The 18,225-nt window shown below is 44.4% G+C and overlaps 1 protein-coding gene across 2 annotated transcripts in view; it reads left to right on the top strand.

The window, feature by feature from the left end:
- Positions 1 to 18,225, top strand: part of LOC131946974 (octopressin receptor) — a 38,319-nt gene that overhangs the window by 11,604 nt on the left and 8,490 nt on the right. For both annotated transcript variants that reach the window (XM_059308038.1, XM_059308037.1), the window contains 3 exons: positions 3,951 to 4,328; positions 17,350 to 17,568; positions 18,001 to 18,196. In XM_059308038.1, the coding sequence (XP_059164021.1) occupies positions 4,107 to 4,328; positions 17,350 to 17,568; positions 18,001 to 18,196 (637 nt within the window). In that variant the 5' untranslated portion in view covers positions 3,951 to 4,106. The remainder of the gene's footprint in view (positions 1 to 3,950; positions 4,329 to 17,349; positions 17,569 to 18,000; positions 18,197 to 18,225) is intronic.

Here is an 18,225-nt window from a genome sequence, read left to right as displayed (position 1 = left end):
GGGAAGTGATTGGAGGGGAAGGGAAGTGATGTGAGATGGAAGGGGGAGGGAAGTGATTGGAGGGGGAGGGAAGTGATGTGAGATTGAAGAGGAGGGAAGTGATTGGGGGGAGGGAAGTGATTGGATGGGGAGGGAAGTGAAGTGAGATGGAAGGGGGAGGGAAGTGATGTGAGATGGAAGGGGGAGGGAAGTGATGTGAGATGGAAGGGGGAGGGAAGTGATTGGAGGGGTGAGGGAAGTGATTGGAGGGGGGGGGAGTGATGTGAGATGGAAGGGGGAGGGAAGTGATTGAGAGGGAGGGAAGTGATTGGAGGGGTGAGGGAAGTGATTGGAGGGGGGGAAGTGATGTGAGATTGGAGAGGAGGGAAGTGATTGGGGGGAGGAAGTGATTGAGGGGGAGGGAAGTGATTGGAGGGTGAGGGAAGTGATGTGAGATGGAAGGGGGAGGGAAGTGATTGAAGGGGGAGAAGTGCTGTGAGATTAAAGAGGAGGGAAGTGATTGGGGGAGAGGGAAGTGATTGGGGGAGGGAAGTGATTGGAGGGGGGAAGGGATTGGAGGGGGAGGGAAGGGATTGGAGGGGGAGGGAAGGGATTGGAGGGGGAGGGAAGTGATTGGAGGGGGGAAGGGATTGGAGGGGGAGGGAAGGGATTGGAGGGGGGAAGGGATTGGAGGGGGAGGGAAGGGATTGGAGGGGGGAAGGGATTGGAGGGGGAGGGAAGGGATTGGAGGGGGGAAGGGATTGGAGGGGGAGGGAAGGGATTGGAGGGGGAGGGAAGGGATTGGAGGGGGAGGGAAGTGATTGGAGGGGGGAAGGGATTGGAGGGGGAGGGAAGGGATTGGAGGGGGGAAGGGATTGGAGGGGGAGGGAAGGGATTGGAGGGGGAGGGAAGGGATTGGAGGGGGAGGGAAGTGATTGGAGGGGGGAAGGGATTGGAGGGGGAGGGAAGGGATTGGAGGGGGAGGGAAGGGATTGGAGGGGGAGGGAAGGGATTGGGGGAGGGAAGTGATTGGAGGGGGGGAATGGATGTGAGATGGAAGGGGGAGGGAAGTGATGTGAGATGGAAGGGGGAGGGAAGTGATGTGAGATGGAAGGGGGAGGGAAGTGATGTGAGATGGTAGGGGGAGGGAAGTGATGTGAGATGGTAGGGGGAGGGAAGTGATGTGAGATGGAAGGGGGAGGGAAGTGATGTGAGATGGTAGGGGGAGGGAAGTGATTGGAGGGGGAGGGAAGTGATTGGAATGGTGAGGGAAGTGATTGGAGGGGTGGAAGACCCCGAAGAGATGCCTGAAAGAAACACTGAATGAAACTCCTCGCTTTGTCAACCAATATTTCTGTATGTGTTGGGTAAAGACCAATGAAAAACTGCATGGTAAAACACTTGCTTTCTTGTACGACGGGTTAGCGCCCTCCTCTAGTACTAAACTCCGGCTGGTGTCTGGTCTATCTCAGCTACCCTATCCCGCATATATGTGATTCTGTCGATCTGGCCACTGGGGCCTCTAAGGATATTATTGAGCGTCTAACCCCGTAGATTGTATGTCACTTGTTAAATCCAATAGTAAATATATCAGTAGACGAATATCGATCTCAATCGATGACACCTCCTGTACCGATCTTACAGTTATTAACCAGCGTTAGTTTTGTGCCCTCGCCAACCCACTTAGCTTTCGCTTTCTGATCATCATACAAGGACAGCCATTAGCCCATGAAAAGCAAACACTCATTAGTATTTCAATACAGTACTCACCCTGAAAGGCCGAGTAGAATCTGGAGAGCTAAACACACTTGTCATAACTGAAGTAAACACGGCTACCCTTTAGCTGTTAGCTTGTGTACAATTAAACAAATATGGGATGAATACGTCATAGCCAGTCAGCACAACGACTTCAATGCCAGCCATTATGTCATACATTGCCAAGTTTAAACCGTGTTTCCAATTTTGTTTGTTTTAATCCGTGTTTTGAACTGTGTTTTGAACTGTTTTTTTTTTTATCTTTGTTTGTTTTGAACTATGTTTGTTTTGACCTGTGTTTTGAACTGTGTTTTTATCTGTTTTGAACTGTGTTTTGAACTGTGTTTTGAACAGTGTTTGTTTTGAACTGTGTTTTGAACAGTGTTTGTTTTGAACTGTGTTTTGAACTGTGTTTTGAACAGTGTTTGTTTTGAACTGTGTTTTGAACAGTGTTTGTTTTGAACTGTGTTTTGAACAGTGTTTGTTTTGAACTGTGTTTTGAACTGTGTTTTGAACAGTGTTTCTTTTGATCTGTGTTTGTTTTTGAACTATGTTTTGATCTGTGTTTGTCTACGAGAAAGTAAAAATACAAAAAGCTAGTAAAACTACGATACAGTGGCTAAAAACGAGTATAAACCTAACCTGTACTAACCTTGGAGATCTGGGCGAAACTGAGGCCGTCACCCACGTTTTCCCACACCTTATATACCATTTCATAAACTGGCACAAACCGGACTATTACAACTCACAGCACGAGAACTGAACAGGAACGAATGGGAGTACAAACAAAATTCACCACCATTCCCCCACTGGTTCACTACACCCCCCACGGTCCCACCGGTAATTCCAAAATTATATGAAAAGTAATTTTACTCAAAACCTTTTAACCAGTGAAACAGTGGTTTCTAAATTCTAGTGAGTTGAAGTAACATGAAAGCCAATAACTAACGTAAGTATTGAGAAATATTTTCATGAAGTACAGAAAAAGTACCACAAGCTATCAAAACTAATACAGCAAGTGCTACATAACAATGACACGTGTGCAAAAAAAGCCAACCTTTAAAACAAAGGTATCAATCTACAAAGTAGATATGTCATTAAGGTAACAACCTTACAAAAATGATACTCATTACATACAATATTATTGTAAACATTCAGTATAAAACTAAATACACTTTCCAAGTGGATATTAAAAATATGTAATACATGGCATAATGCATAAGTCACAGGTTATCTTCCAGGATAAATTGAACTAGGACCTGCCAAAGGTCGATATTTATAAATATGTACCAACATTCATGTATCATGGCAGTAGTAGCAGTAGTTACTTCAATAAAGGACCATTCGTGATCTTCAGCAATAGATCTGTGTCATTCATGATCTTCTATCAACAGATCTGTGTCATTCATGATCTTCCATCAACAGATTGTGTCATTCATGATCTTCCATCAACAGATCTGTGTCATTCATGATCTTCCATCAACAGATTGTGTCATTCATGATCTTCCATCAACAGATTGTGTCATTCATGATCTTCCATCAACAGATCTGTGTCATTCATGATCTTCCATCAACAGATTGTGTCATTCATGATCTTCCATCAACAGATCTGTGTCAGTCATCAATTATTCCTGTAAACAAAAGTGTGAGAAACAAGCACCCATCACCATCAAGGCAAAAGTCGGATGTTGCTGTGCGCTTTTCTTTCGTTCCTTTACGTCATCTTTACAACGTCATTGATATAACGTCTTTACATCATCTTTACAACGTCATTTATACACCGTCTTTACATCATCTCTACAATATATCAACAATTACGAACCAAATAAGTTAAATCAAGACTTTTTTCTTTCATTTGGAAATGTAAATAGAATGAAATGATGCCACCAGCTGAAGTCAATAATTAATTCTATTTTGTTCAGCGGATTTGGTGATTCTCTATAACACATTATCTATTGGTCTAACTTTAATTAATTTTTTATTAGATCAAATTTCAACTTTGTATAAATGAAAATATTGTTAGTGGCATACATCTGTATAGACAGTAGTAGTGAGTATAATGTAACTGGTGGGTAGACGTCGTTGTAGGCATTGTAGCTGTAGTGGTTCATTGGACGTTGTAGTATATGTCGTGTCCTACGTGCTCCATATGACGTACTTAGTCTAATAAAACAAGTATAATGACGTCATGACAAATCTAATATTGTTTATTTCAGATACACTAAAGATGTACATCCAACAAATATAACAGGAGACACAATATAACAGGAGACACAATATAACAGGAGACACAATATAACAGGAGACACAAGTGACGTCACCTAAATATCTGAGACAGGCTCCTCCAATCCCGCCCCCACCCCACCCCCACCATGGCACTAGAACTAAACATCAGCGCCCAGGACGCCCTAGTCCTGATGCCACCCACCAGACAAGCTGTCATTGAAATTGAGACCAACTCTATGCCCGGATATGACGTGGACCTATTTAAGACGGTCAATGACACTGTCGAGTTAAGCAGTTCCGATGGGAATGGGACCAATAGAAGCGGTGGAATTGATCATGAGCTACAGAAGCTGGAGATAGCAGTCCAGGTTTGTGGGGGCCGTGTTTGTGTGTTTCTGTGTGGTTGTGTGGTTGTGAGGTATTTATGTGTTTGTCTGGAGTGTTTATGTGTGGTTGATGTGTCGATGTGTTGATGTGTTGATGTGTTGATGTGGTGATGTGGTGATGTGTTGATGTGTTGATGTGTGGAGTGTTGATATGTTGATGTGTTGATGTGTTGATGTGTTGATGTGTTGATGTGTTGATGTGTCGATGTGTTGATGTGTTGATGTATTGATAAGGTTGATGTGTTGATGTGGGGCTATGGGCGTATTCGTGGCAGCGATGTGGCGCTATGGGTGTGTGTAGTTGCATATTTTTTACTTATGTTCATGTGTAGGTGATCGCTAATGTGTGGTGGTGAAATTGTGTATGTGTGCGTGTAAATTGTTAACTCGTGTGTTTGAGTGTGTTCTGGGTCAAGAGAGCTGTACAATGCTACACGTATACTGGTCCATATGTGTGTAATTATGTATGTGTGTAATTATGTATGTGTGTAATAATGTAAGTCTATGTATGTAATTATATATGTGTATATGTTTAATTAAGTGAAAGTGTGAAATAATGGATGTACATATGTAGCCTATATTATGTATGTGTATAAGTGTAAATATATCTGTGTATGTGTGTAATAATGTATGTGCATGTGTGTAATTATGAATGTGTATAGTGTGTTCATGTGTTCAAAAGGCCGATCCGGACAAAAGACCGATCCTGATAAAAGGCCGACATCTGAAAGTCCGAGAAAGGGGCCAAAAGTTTAGTAAACCAACAAACTACAATTAGAGACATGTTCAGTCGTTAGAAAAACAACAAACTACAATTAGAGATATGTTCAGTCGTTAGTAAAACAACAGACTACAATTAGAGACATGTTCAGTCGTTAGTAAAACAACAAACTACAATTACAGGCGTGTTCAGCCGTTAGTAAAAAATACAGTTACTTAATGAAAAAGTGATAGTATAACATATTAATAAATAGGGCCTAGTAGGATAAAGTGTATGCTATGCCATGTAAAATTCAAGTCTATTTCCTTTTTCACGTTCAGCAATTACATTTGCTATCCTGTCCTCTTTCTGCAACCGTTTATTTTTATGGCTCACCAAGCAATAATTGCCTGCATCTCAACTCTCACTTTTCCTGGAATGTAATTCAAATTGTGTCTGCATTGAATATGTAGTCCGGTTACGTGATAGGTCTACGTCATTCGGTTTCTTTCAATTTTTTGTACTTAGTGACGTCACTACGACTTGTGTAAATGACCAACTCTCCCTCCATAGCAACGTCTCCTCTATTGCACTTTCCGGTTCCTATTTATAATGTTTGTCTGCCTTTTGCGTGTCTGCCTGTTGCCTTATGTCCAATGGAACTTTTGGTGTCGGCCTTTCGGAAATGAATATGTGTGTGTTTGGAGTGTTTTACAGCTCCCAGATTATTTCATAAAATACTATAGTAACTTGTCCCACAGACATGTAGCAACTTGTCCCACAAACATGCAGCAACTTGTTCCACAACTTGTCCCAAAGACATGTAGCAACTTGTCCCACAGACATGTAGCAACTTGTCCCACAACTTGTCCCACAGACATGTAGCAACTTGTCCCACAGACATGTAGCAACTTGTCCCACAGACATGTAGCAACTTGTCCCACAGACATGAAGCAACTTGTCCCACAGACATGCAGCAACTTGTTCCACAACTTGTCCCACAGACATGTAGCAACTTGTCCCACAGACATGTAGCAACTTGTTCCACAACTTGTCCCAAAGACATGTAGCAACTTGTCCCACAGACATGTAGCAACTTGTCCCACAGACATGTAGCAACTTGTCCCACAGACATGAAGCAACTTGTCCCACAGACATGCAGCAACTTGTTCCACAACTTGTCCCACAGACATGTAGCAACTTGTCCCACAGACATGTAGCAACTTGTCCCACAACTTGTCCCACAGACATGTAGCAACTTGTCCCACAGACATGCAGCAACTTGTTCCACAACTTGTCCCAAAGACATGTAGCAACTTGTCCCACAGACATGTAGCAACTTGTCCCACAACTTGTCCCACATACATGTAGCAACTTGTCCCACAGACATGTAGCAACTTGTCCCACAACTTGTCCCACAGACATGCAGCAACTTGTCCCAAAACTTGTCCCAAAGACATGTAGCAACTTGTCCCACAGACATGTAGCAACTTGTCCCACAGACATGTAGCAACTTGTCCCACAGACATGTAGCAACTTGTCCCACAGACATGCAGCAACTTGTTCCACAACTTGTCCCAAAGACATGTAGCAACTTGTCCCACAGACATGTAGCAACTTGTCCCACAGACATGCAGCAACTTGTTCCACAACTTGTCCCAAAGACATGTAGCAACTTGTCCCACAGACATGTAGTAACTTGTCCCAAAGACATGTAGCAACTTGTCCCACAACTTGTCCCACAGACATGTAGCAACTTGTCTCACAACTTGTCCCACAGACATGTAGCAACTTGTCCCACAACTTGTCCCACATACATGTAGCAACTTGTCCCACAGACATGTAGCAACTTGTCCCACAGACATGTAGCAACTTGTCCCACAGACATGCAGCAACTTGTTCCACAACTTGTCCCAAAGACATGTAGCAACTTGTCCCACAGACATGTAGCAACTTGTCCCACAGACATGCAGCAACTTGTTCCACAACTTGTCCCACAGACATGTAGCAACTTGTCCCACAGACATGTAGCAACTTGTCTCACAACTTGTCCCACAGACATGTAGCAACTTGTCCCACAGACATGTAGTAACTTGTCCCACAGACATGCAGCAACTTGTTCCACAACTTGTCCCAAAGACATGTAGCAACTTGTCCCACAGACATGTAGCAACTTGTCCCACAACTTGTCCCACATACATGTAGCAACTTGTCCCACAGACATGTAGCAACTTGTCCCACAGACATGTAGCAACTTGTCCCACAGACATGCAGCAACTTGTTCCACAACTTGTCCCAAAGACATGTAGCAACTTGTCCCACAGACATGTAGCAACTTGTCCCACAGACATGCAGCAACTTGTTCCACAACTTGTCCCAAAGACATGTAGCAACTTGTCCCACAGACATGTAGTAACTTGTCCCAAAGACATGTAGCAACTTGTCCCACAGACATGTAGCAACTTGTCCCACAACTTGTCCCACAGACATGTAGCAACTTGTCCCACAGACATGCAGCAACTTGTTCCACAACTTGTCCCACAGACATGTAGCAACTTGTCCCACAGACATGTAGCAACTTGTCCCACAGACATGTAGCAACTTGTCCCACAGACATGTAGCAACTTGTCCCACAACTTGTCCCACAGACATGTAGCAACTTGTCTCACAGACATGCAGCAACTTGTCCCACAACTTGTCCCACAGACATGTAGCAACTTGTCCCACAGACATGTAGCAACTTGTCCCACAGACATGTAGCAACTTGTCCCACAGACATGTAGCAACTTGTCCCACAACTTGTCCCACAGACATGTAGCAACTTGTCCCACAACTTGTCCCACAGACATGTAGCAACTTGTCTCACAACTTGTCCCACAGACATGTAGCAACTTGTCCCACAGACATGTAGCAACTTGTCTCACAACTTGTCCCACAGACATGCAGCAACTTGTTCCACAACTTGTCCCAAAGACATGTAGCAACTTGTCCCACAGACATGTAGTAACTTGTCCCAAAGACATGTAGCAACTTGTCCCAAAGACATGTAGCAACTTGTCCCACAGACATGTAGCAACTTGTCCCACAACTTGTCCCACAGACATGTAGCAACTTGTCTCACAACTTGTCCCACAGACATGTAGCAACTTGTACCACAGACATGTAGCAACTTGTCCCACAACTTGTCCCACATACATGTAGCAACTTGTCCCACAGACATGTAGCAACTTGTCCCACTGACATGTAGCAATTTGTTCCACAAACATGTAGCAACTTGTCCCACAGACATGTAGCAACTTGTCCCACAGACATGTAGCAACTTGTCCCACAGACATGTAGCAACTTGTCCAACAGACATGTAGCAACTTTTTCCACAACTTGTCCCACAGACATGTAGCAACTTGTCCCACAAACATGCAGCAACTTTTTCCACAACTTGTCCCAAGGACATGTAGCAACTTGTCCCACAGACGTGTAGCAACTTGTCCCACAGACGTGTAGCAACTTGTCCCAAAGACATGTAGCAACTTGTCCCAAAGACATGTAGCAACTTGTCCCAAAGACATGTAGCAACTTGTCCAACAGACATGTAGCAACTTTTTCCACAACTTGTCCCACAGACATGTAGCAACTTGTCCCACAGACATGTAGCATCTTGTCCCACAGACATGTAGCAACTTGTCCCACAGACATGTAGCAACTTGTCCAACAGACATGTAGCAACTTTTTCCACAACTTGTCCCAAAGACATGTAGCAACTTGTCCCACAGACATGTAGCAACTTGTCCCACAGACATGTAGCAACTTGTCCCACAACTTGTCCCACAGACATGTAGCAACTTGTCCCACAACTTGTCCCACAGACATGTAGCAACTTGTCCCAAAGACATGTAGTAACTTGTTCCACAGACATGTAGCAACTTGTCCCACAGACATGTAGCAATTTGTTCCACAAACATGTAGCAACCTGTTCCACAGACATGCAGCAACTTGTCCCACAGACATGTAGCAACTTGTCCCACAGACATGTAGCAACTTGTTCCAGAGACATGTAGCAACTAGTCCCACAACTTATCCCACAGACATGTAGCAACTTGTCCCACAGACATGTAGCAACTTGTCCCACAGACATGTAGCAACTTGTTCCACAGACATGTAGCAACTAGTCCCACAACTTATCCCACAGACATGTAGCAACTTGTCCCACAGACATGTAGCAACTTGTTCCACAGACATGTAGCAACTTGTTCCACAGCACATGTAGCAACTAGTCCCACAACTTATCCCACAGACATGTAGCAACTTGTCCCACAGACATGTAGCAACTTGTCCCACAGACATGTAGCAACTTGTTCCACAGACATGTAGCAACTAGTCCCACAACTTATCCCACAGACATGTAGCAACTTGTCCCACAGACATGTAGCAACTTGTTCCACAGACATGTAGCAACTTGTCCCACAGACATGTAGCAACTTGTCCCACAGACATGTAGCAATTTGTTCCACAAACATGTAGCAACCTGTTCCACAGACATGCAGCAACTTGTCCAACAGACATGTAGCAACTTGTCCCACAGACATGTAGCAACTAGTCCCACAACTTATCCCACAGACATGTAGCAACTTGTCCCACATACATGTAGCAACTTGTCCCAAGACATGCAGCAACTTGTTCCACAGACATGTAGCAACTTGTCCCACAGAAATGTAGCAACTTGTCCCACAGAAATGTAGCAACGTCTCCCACAGACATGTAGCAACTTGTCCCACAGAAATGTAGCAACTTGTCCCACAGAAATGTAGCAACGTCTCCCACAGACATGTAGCAACTTGTCCCACAGACATGTAGCAACTTGTCCCACAGACATGTAGCAACTTGTGCCACAGACATGTAGCAACTTGTGCCACAGACATGTAGCAACTTGTGCCACAGACATGTAGCAACTTGTCCCACAGACATGTAGCAACTTGTCCCACAGACATGTAGCAATTTGTTCCACAAACATGTAGCAACCTGTTCCACAGACATGCAGCAACTTGTCCAACAGACATGTAGCAACTTGTCCCACAGACATGTAGCAACTAGTCCCACAACTTATCCCACAGACATGTAGCAACTTGTCCCACATACATGTAGCAACTTGTCCCACATGCATGTAGCAACTTGTCCCACAGACATGTAGCAACTTGTCCCACAACTTGTCCCAAGACATGCAGCAACTGGTCCCACAAACATGCAGCAACTTGTTCCACAGACATGCAGCAACATGTCCCAAGACTTGTCCCACAGACATGCAGCTACTTGTCCCGAAGACATGTAGCAACTTGTCCCAAGACATGCAGCAAATTGTCCCACAACTTGTCCCACAGACATGCAGCAACTTGTCCCACAACTTGTCCCACAACTTGTCCCACAACTTGTCCCACAGACATGTAGCAACTTGTCCCACAACTTGTACCAAGACATGCAGCAAATTGTCCCACAGACATGTAGCAACTTGTCCCAAGACATGCAGTAACTTGTCCCACAGACATGTAGCAACTTGTCCCACAACTTGTCCCAAGACATGCAGCAACTGGTCCCACAATCATGCAGCAACTTGTTCCACAGACATGTAGCAACTTGTCCCACAGACATGCAGCAACTTGTCCCACAACTTGTCCCACAGACATGAAGCAACTTGTCCCAGAACTTGTCCCACAGACATGTAGCAACTTGTCCCACAGACATGTAGCAACTTGTCCCAAGACATGCAACAACTGGTCCCACAAACATGCAGCAACTTGTTCCACAGACATGTAGCAACTTGTCCCACAGACATGCAGCAACTTGTTCCACAACTTGTCCCACAGACATGCAGCAAATTGTCCCACAACTTGTCCCACAGACATGCAGCAACTTGTCCCACAGACATGTAGCAACTTGTCCCAAGACATGCAGCAACTGGTCCCACAAACATGCAGCAACTTGTTCCACAGACATGCAGCAATTTGTTCCACAACTTGTCCCACAGACATGCAGCAACTTGTCCCACAACTTGTCCCACAGACTTGCAGCTACTTGTCCCGAAGACATGCAGCAAATTGTCCCACAGACATGTAGCAACTTGTTCGACAGACATGTAGCAACCTGTCCCAAAACTTGTCCCAAGACATGCAGCTAATTGTCCCACAGACATGTAGCAACTTGTCCCAAGACATGCAGGTAATTGTCCCACATACATGTAGCAACTTGTCCCACAACTTGTCCCACAACTTGTTCCACAACTTGTTCCACAGACATGTAGCAACTTGTCCCTCAGACATGTAGCAACTTGTTCCACAACTTGTCCCACAGGACATTAAGCAACTTGTCCCACAGACATGTAGCAACTTGTCCCACAGACATGTAGCAACTTGTCCCAAGACATGCAGCAACTTGTTCCACAGACATGTAGCAACTTGTCCCACAACTTGTCCCACAGACATGTAGCAACCTGTTCCACAGACATGTAGCAACTTGTCCCACATCTTGTCCAACAACTTGTAGCAACTTGTTCCACAGACATGTAGCAACTTGTCCCACAGAAATGTAGCAACTTGTCCCACAGAAATGTAGCAACTTCTCCCACAGACATGTAGCAACTTGTCCCACAGACATGTAGCAACTTGCCCCACAGACATGCAAAAACTAGTCCCACAACTTGTCCCACAGACATGTAGCAACTTGTTCCACATACATGTAGCAACTTGTTCCACATACATGTAGCAACTTGTCCCACAGACATGAAGCAACTTGTCCCACAGACGTAGCAACTTGTCCCAAGACAGCCAGCAACTTGTTCCACAGACATGTAGCAACTTGTCCCACAACTTGTCCCACAGACATGTAGCAACTTGTCCCACAGACATGTAGCAACTTTTCCCACAGACATGTAGCAACTAGTCCCACAACTTATCCCACAGACATGTAGCAACTTGTCCCTCAGACATGTAGCAACTTGTCCCACAACTTGTCCCACAGACATGTAGCAACTTGTCCCACAGACATGCAGCAACTTGTTCCACAGACATGTAGCAACTTGTCCCTCAGACATGTAGCAACTAGTCCCACAACTTATCCCACAGACATGTAGCAACTAGTCCCACAACTTGTCCCACAGACATGTAGCAACTTGTTCCACATACATGTAGCAACTTGTCCCACAGACATGTAGCAACTTGTCCCACAGAAATGTAGAAACTTGTCCCACAGACATGTAGCAACTTGTCCCACAACTTGTCCCACAGACATGTAGCAACTTGTCCCACAACTTGTCCCACATACATGTAGCATCTTGTCCCACAGACATGTAGCAACTTGTCCCACAACTTGTCCCACAACTTGTCCCACATACATGTAGCATCTTGTCCCACAGACATGTAGCAACTTGTCCCAAAGACATGTAGCAACTTGTCCCACAACTTGTCCCACAGACATGTAGCAACTTGTCCCACAACTTGTCCCACATACATGTAGCATCTTGTCCCACAGACATGTAGCAACTTGTCCCACAGACATGTAGCAACTTGTCCCACAACTTGTGCCACAGACATGTAGCAACTTGTCCCACAACTTGTCCCACATACATGTAGCATCTTGTCCCACAGACATGTAGCAACTTGTCTCACAGACATGTAGCAACTTGTCCCACAGACATGCAGCAACTTGTCCCACAACTTGTCCCACAGACATGTAGCAACTTGTCCCACAACTTGTCCCACATACATGTAGTATCTTGTCCCACAGACATGTAGCGACCTGTCCCACAGACATGCAGCAACTTGTTCCACAACTTGTCCCACTGACATGTAGCAACTTGTCCCACAGACATGTAGCAACTTGTCCCACAACTTTTGCCACAGACATGTAGCAACTTGTCCCACAACTTGTCCCACATACATGTAGCATCTTGTCCCACAGACATGTAGCAACTTGTCTCACAGACATGCAGCAACTTGTTCCACATACATGTAGCAACTTGTCCCACAGACATGCAGCAACTTGTCCCACAACTTGTCCCACATACATGTAGCATCTTGTCCCACAGACATGTAGCAACTTGTCTCACAGACATGCAGCAACTTGTCCCACAACTTGTCCCAAAGACATGTAGCATCTTGTCCCACAGACATGTAGCAACTTGTCTCACAGACATGTAGCGACTTGTCCCACAACTTGTCCCACATACATGTAGCATCTTGTCCCACAGACATGCAGCAACTTGTCCCACAACTTGTCCCACAGACATGCAGCAACTTGTCCCACAACTTGTCCCACATACATGTAGCAACTTGTCCCACAACTTGTCCCACATACATGTAGCATCTTGTCTCACAGACATGCAGCAACTTGTCCCACAACTTGTCCCACAGACATGCAGCAACTTGTCCCACAACTTGTCCCACAGACATGTAGCAACTTGTCCCACAACTTGTCCCACATACATGTAGCATCTTGTCCCACAGACATGCAGCAACTTGTCCCACAGACATGTAGCAACTTGTCCCACAGACATGTAGCAACTTGTCCCACAGACATGTAGCAACTTGTCCCACAACTTGTCCCACAACTTGTCCCACAACTTGTCCCACATACATGTAGCATCTTGTCCCACAAACATGTAGCAACTTGTCCCACATACATGTAGCAACTTGTCCCACAGACATGCAGCAACTTGTCCCACAACTTGTCCCACAGACATGTAGCAACTTGTCCCACAAACTGTCCCACAGACATGTAGCATCTTGTCCCACAGACATGCAGCAACTTGTCCCACAACTTGTCCCACAGACATGCAGCAACTTGTCCCACAACTTGTCCCACAGACATGCAGCAACTTGTCCCACAACTTGTCCCACAGACATGCAGCAACTTGTCCCACAACTTGTCCCACAGACATGTAGCAACTTGTCCCACAGACATGTAGCAACTTGTCCCACAACTTGTCCCACAGACATGTAGCAACTTGTCCCACAGACATGTAGCAACTTGTCCCACAGACATGTAGCAACTTGTCCCACAACTTGTCCCAAAGACATGTAGCAACTTGTCCCACAGACATGTAGCAACTTGTCCCACAGACATGTAGCAACTTGTCCCACAGACATGTAGCAACTTGTCCCACAGACATGTAGCAACTTGTCCCACAACTTGTCCCACAGACATGTAGCAACTTGTCCCACAACTTGTCCCACAGACATGTAGCATCTTGTCCCACAGACATGCAGCAACTTGTCCCACAACTTGTCCCACAGACATGCAGCAACTTGTCCCACAACTTGTCCCACAGACATGCAGCAACTTGTCCCACAACTTGTCCCACAGACATGCAGCAACTTGTCCCACAACTTGTCCCACAGACATGTAGCAACTTGTCCCACAGACATGTAGCAACTTGTCCCACAACTTGTCCCACAGACATGTAGCAACTTGTCCCACAGACATGTAGCAACTTGTCCCACAGACATGTAGCAACTTGTCCCACAACTTGTCCCACAGACATGTAGCAACTTGTCCCACAGACATGTAGCAACTTGTCCCACAGACATGTAGCAACTTGTCCCACAGACATGTAGCAACTTGTTCCACATACATGTAGCAACTTGTCCCACAGACATGTAGCAACTTGTCCCACAGACATGTAGCAACTTGTCCCACAGACATGCAGCAACTTGTTCCACAACTTGTCCCACAGACATGCAGCAACTTGTTCCACAACTTGTCCCAAAGACATGTAGCAACTTGTCCCACAGACATGTAGCAACTTGTCCCACAGACATGTAGCAACTTGTTCCACAACTTGTCCCACAGACATGTAGCAACTTGTCCCACAGACATGTAGTAACTTGTCCCACAGACATGTAGCAACTTGTCCCACATACATGTAGCAACTTGTTCCACATACATGTAGCAACTTGTCCCACAGACATGCAGCACCTTGTTCCACAACTTGTCCCAAAGACATGTAGCAACTCGTCCCACAGACATGTAGCAACTTGTTCCACATACATGTAGCAACTTGTTCCACAACTTGTCCCACAGACATGTAGCAACTTGTTCCACATACATGTAGCAACTTGTCCCACAGACATGTAGCATCTTGTCCCATGGACATGTAGCCACTTGTACCGAAAGATTTTATTTACAGATTTTTTTACTTTCTCGTATATACGAAGTATAGAGAAAGTATTGTAATCGTGCAAAAAAAAAAATCGAGATTTTTACAAATCTCGACGTTTTACATCTCACTGATACGGAAAAACATAATTTTGCAATCTTGTCCGTATGTCTGTGTGTGTGTGTGTGTCCGTGTGTAAACACGATTACTTGAGTACCGTTACAGCTAGGTTGATGAAATTTCATATATAAGTATTTTATCACAATCGTAGATCCGTATCAATTTTTGAGCGATTTCCGATAACCGGAAGTGGTACTTTTCCTACTTTAAATTTTTCAAAAGCCTATAACTTGAGTACTATTTCAGATAGATACATGAAATTTCACATGTAAGTAAAAGATCTAATTCTCTACCTTCTTTTAAAGTTTGAGTAATTCCCGTTGACTGGAAGTAGTAATTTACGCTACTTTCGATTTCTCAAAAAACTAATGGAAATTTTAGAAGTACTAATAATATTGCGTACTATTATGCGCTTTTCAATTCGGCGTTCACTTGGTGTGCAATTAATTTGTCTACGAGATTTTATTCTATTTTTAAAACTTTAAGTATTTAAAATGGATTAAAAATCATGTCTATAGCCCGAGTTCCCATCCCCTGTTATTTTATCTATACTAATAGTTTCGCTGTCTGTGTATCTATCTATCTATCTGTCTGACAAGAACGCTCTGTCTGACAAGAACGCTCTAGAGAAAACATAAGCAAAAATTCTATCTGACAAGAACGCTCTAGAGAAAACACAAGCAATTTAAAAACTCTCACAGTGAAACGAAAGACGAAGTATGACGTCGACACATTTAGCATAGAGTAGAAAATAATCTCAAACCCAGAGAGTGCTCACAGTTATATGACGTCATTGATTTTCGCGTTAACATTGAATAAAAAGGAAATGTTGTCTAATCTTAATGGTTTGCGTGAAGAGTTTCTTGCATACAGTTCTTCGTGTAGGGGCGAAGCTCCAACCCCCGCGTAAGAACGTCTGAGCCCCCCCCCCCCTCCCCAACTCAAAAGAAATTTCTTCATCGATACTCTATAATAAAATTACCGCCTAATTAATGTGTCTAATCTAAAAAGTGGTTTTCTTGCAATTTCTTTAATGCAATTCTTCGGGTAGTGGCTAAGCGCGACACCAGTGTTTCTTTCAGACTTTTTCCTCCCCGGAGAGGGGTGGGGGTAATTGAAATTTTCGGGGGCGGGGTTAGACACTGGAAAAAGTATATAATTATATTTCGTTGAATGGGACGGTAGACATGTTTTTTTTGGGAGTTGGGGGGGGGGGGGTGGGAGGTGGGGAATGGGGGGGGGAGGTGTGAGTGGGGGGGGGGGGGGGGGTGGGGCGGTGGTTTCCTCATCGACACTCTATAATAAAATTACCGCCTAATTAATGTGTCTAATCTAAAAAGTGGTTTTCTTGCAATTTCTTTAATGCAATTCTTCGGGTAGTGGCTAAGCGCGACACCAGTGTTTCTTTCAGACTTTTTCCTCCCCGGAGAGGGGTGGGGGTAATTGAAATTTTCGGGGGCGGGGGTAGAATTTTCGGGAAGGGAGGCGGACACTGGAAAAAGTATATAATTATATTTCGTTGAATGGGACGGTAGACATGTTTTTTTGGGGGGTGGGGTGGGGGGGGTGGGGGTGGGGGGCGGTGTGTGTGGGGGGGGGGGGTGTGTGGGGGTGGGGGTGGGGGGGTGGGGTGGTGTGTGTGGGGGGGGTTGGTTTTAGTTTAGAGAAAAGAGACAGCACTATCAGCCTAGCGCCCGTTGTACCCTTCCTCAACGGGCCATTTTTCTCGTATAAGAATATTCGAGAAAGTTTAGGGGAGATCACTCCCGGTTTATTAAAGATTGATTTAAAGATTGTATCCGAAGATTGAATCTAAATATTGTATTTAAAGACGTTTAAAATATTGTTTTAAAGATTGTATCTGAAGATTGTATCAAAAGATTATATTTAAAGATGTTTTAAAGATTGTTTTAAAGATTGTTTTAAAGATTGTATCTAAAGATTATATTTAAAGATGTTTTAAAGATTGTTTTAAAGATTGTTTTAAAGATTGTATCTAAAGATTGTTTGCACACTTGTAAACTTTTGATTGTCTTGGACAGGCCTTGATTCTGTATATGGCGCTGTTTGGGAACGGGGTTGTCCTACTGGTTCTCAAACTGCGCAGACAGAAGTTGTCCCGTATGCAGTGGTTCATCGCTCACTTGGCAGTGACGGACATCTTTGTGGCCATCTCAAACACCATGACCCACCTCATTGAGGAGATCACCGGAGACTTCCGGGGCAATGACTTTCTGTGTAAACTGGTCAAATATTCGCAGGTAAGTTGCACTAAAGCTCGAATACAGTATCGCGTAGACTGTATCGTGTAAACAGTATCGTAAGACAGTATCGTGTAGCAAGCATCGCGAGACAATATTATGATGGTGCACACAGTGTCATGTATGTAGTTCGTATAGACAGTGGTGTAGAGAGTCAGATAAGGAAGTACACAGTATCGTTTTAACAAAAGGAGTTGACAATATCATGTAGAGAGTATCGTGTATAGAGTAACGTGTATATAGTATCGTGTATAGAATATCGTGTAGAGAGTATCGTGTAGAGAATATCGTGTATAGAGTAACGTGTATATAGTATCGTGTATAGAGTAACGTGTAGAGAGTATCGTGTATAGAGTAACGTGTATATAGTATCGTGTAAAGAGTATCGTGTATAGAGTATCGTGCAACTGTAAAAAATGGTTCTGTCCCCAGGTGATTGCGTTTTTCGCCTCCTCCTATGTGCTGGTGATGACGGCCATTGACCGGTACCTGTCCATCTGTCACCCACTGACCAGTCAGATCATGACGCCCAAACGTGTTCACCTCATGATCGCACTAGCCTGGCTCCTCTCACTGCTCTTTGCTATCCCACAGCTCTTCTTGTTTCAGTTAAAGCTAGAGACAGAAGGTAGGTCTAGCTACAGCTAGAGAAGGTAG

Source organism: Physella acuta, unplaced genomic scaffold (assembly GCF_028476545.2).
Source record: "Physella acuta isolate Inbredline_101_S28 unplaced genomic scaffold, ASM2847654v3 ptg000579l, whole genome shotgun sequence".
NCBI lineage: Eukaryota > Metazoa > Mollusca > Gastropoda > Physidae > Physella > Physella acuta.
The sequence above is the reverse complement of the archived record's forward strand: the minus strand, read 5'-3'. Positions and strand labels throughout refer to the sequence as shown.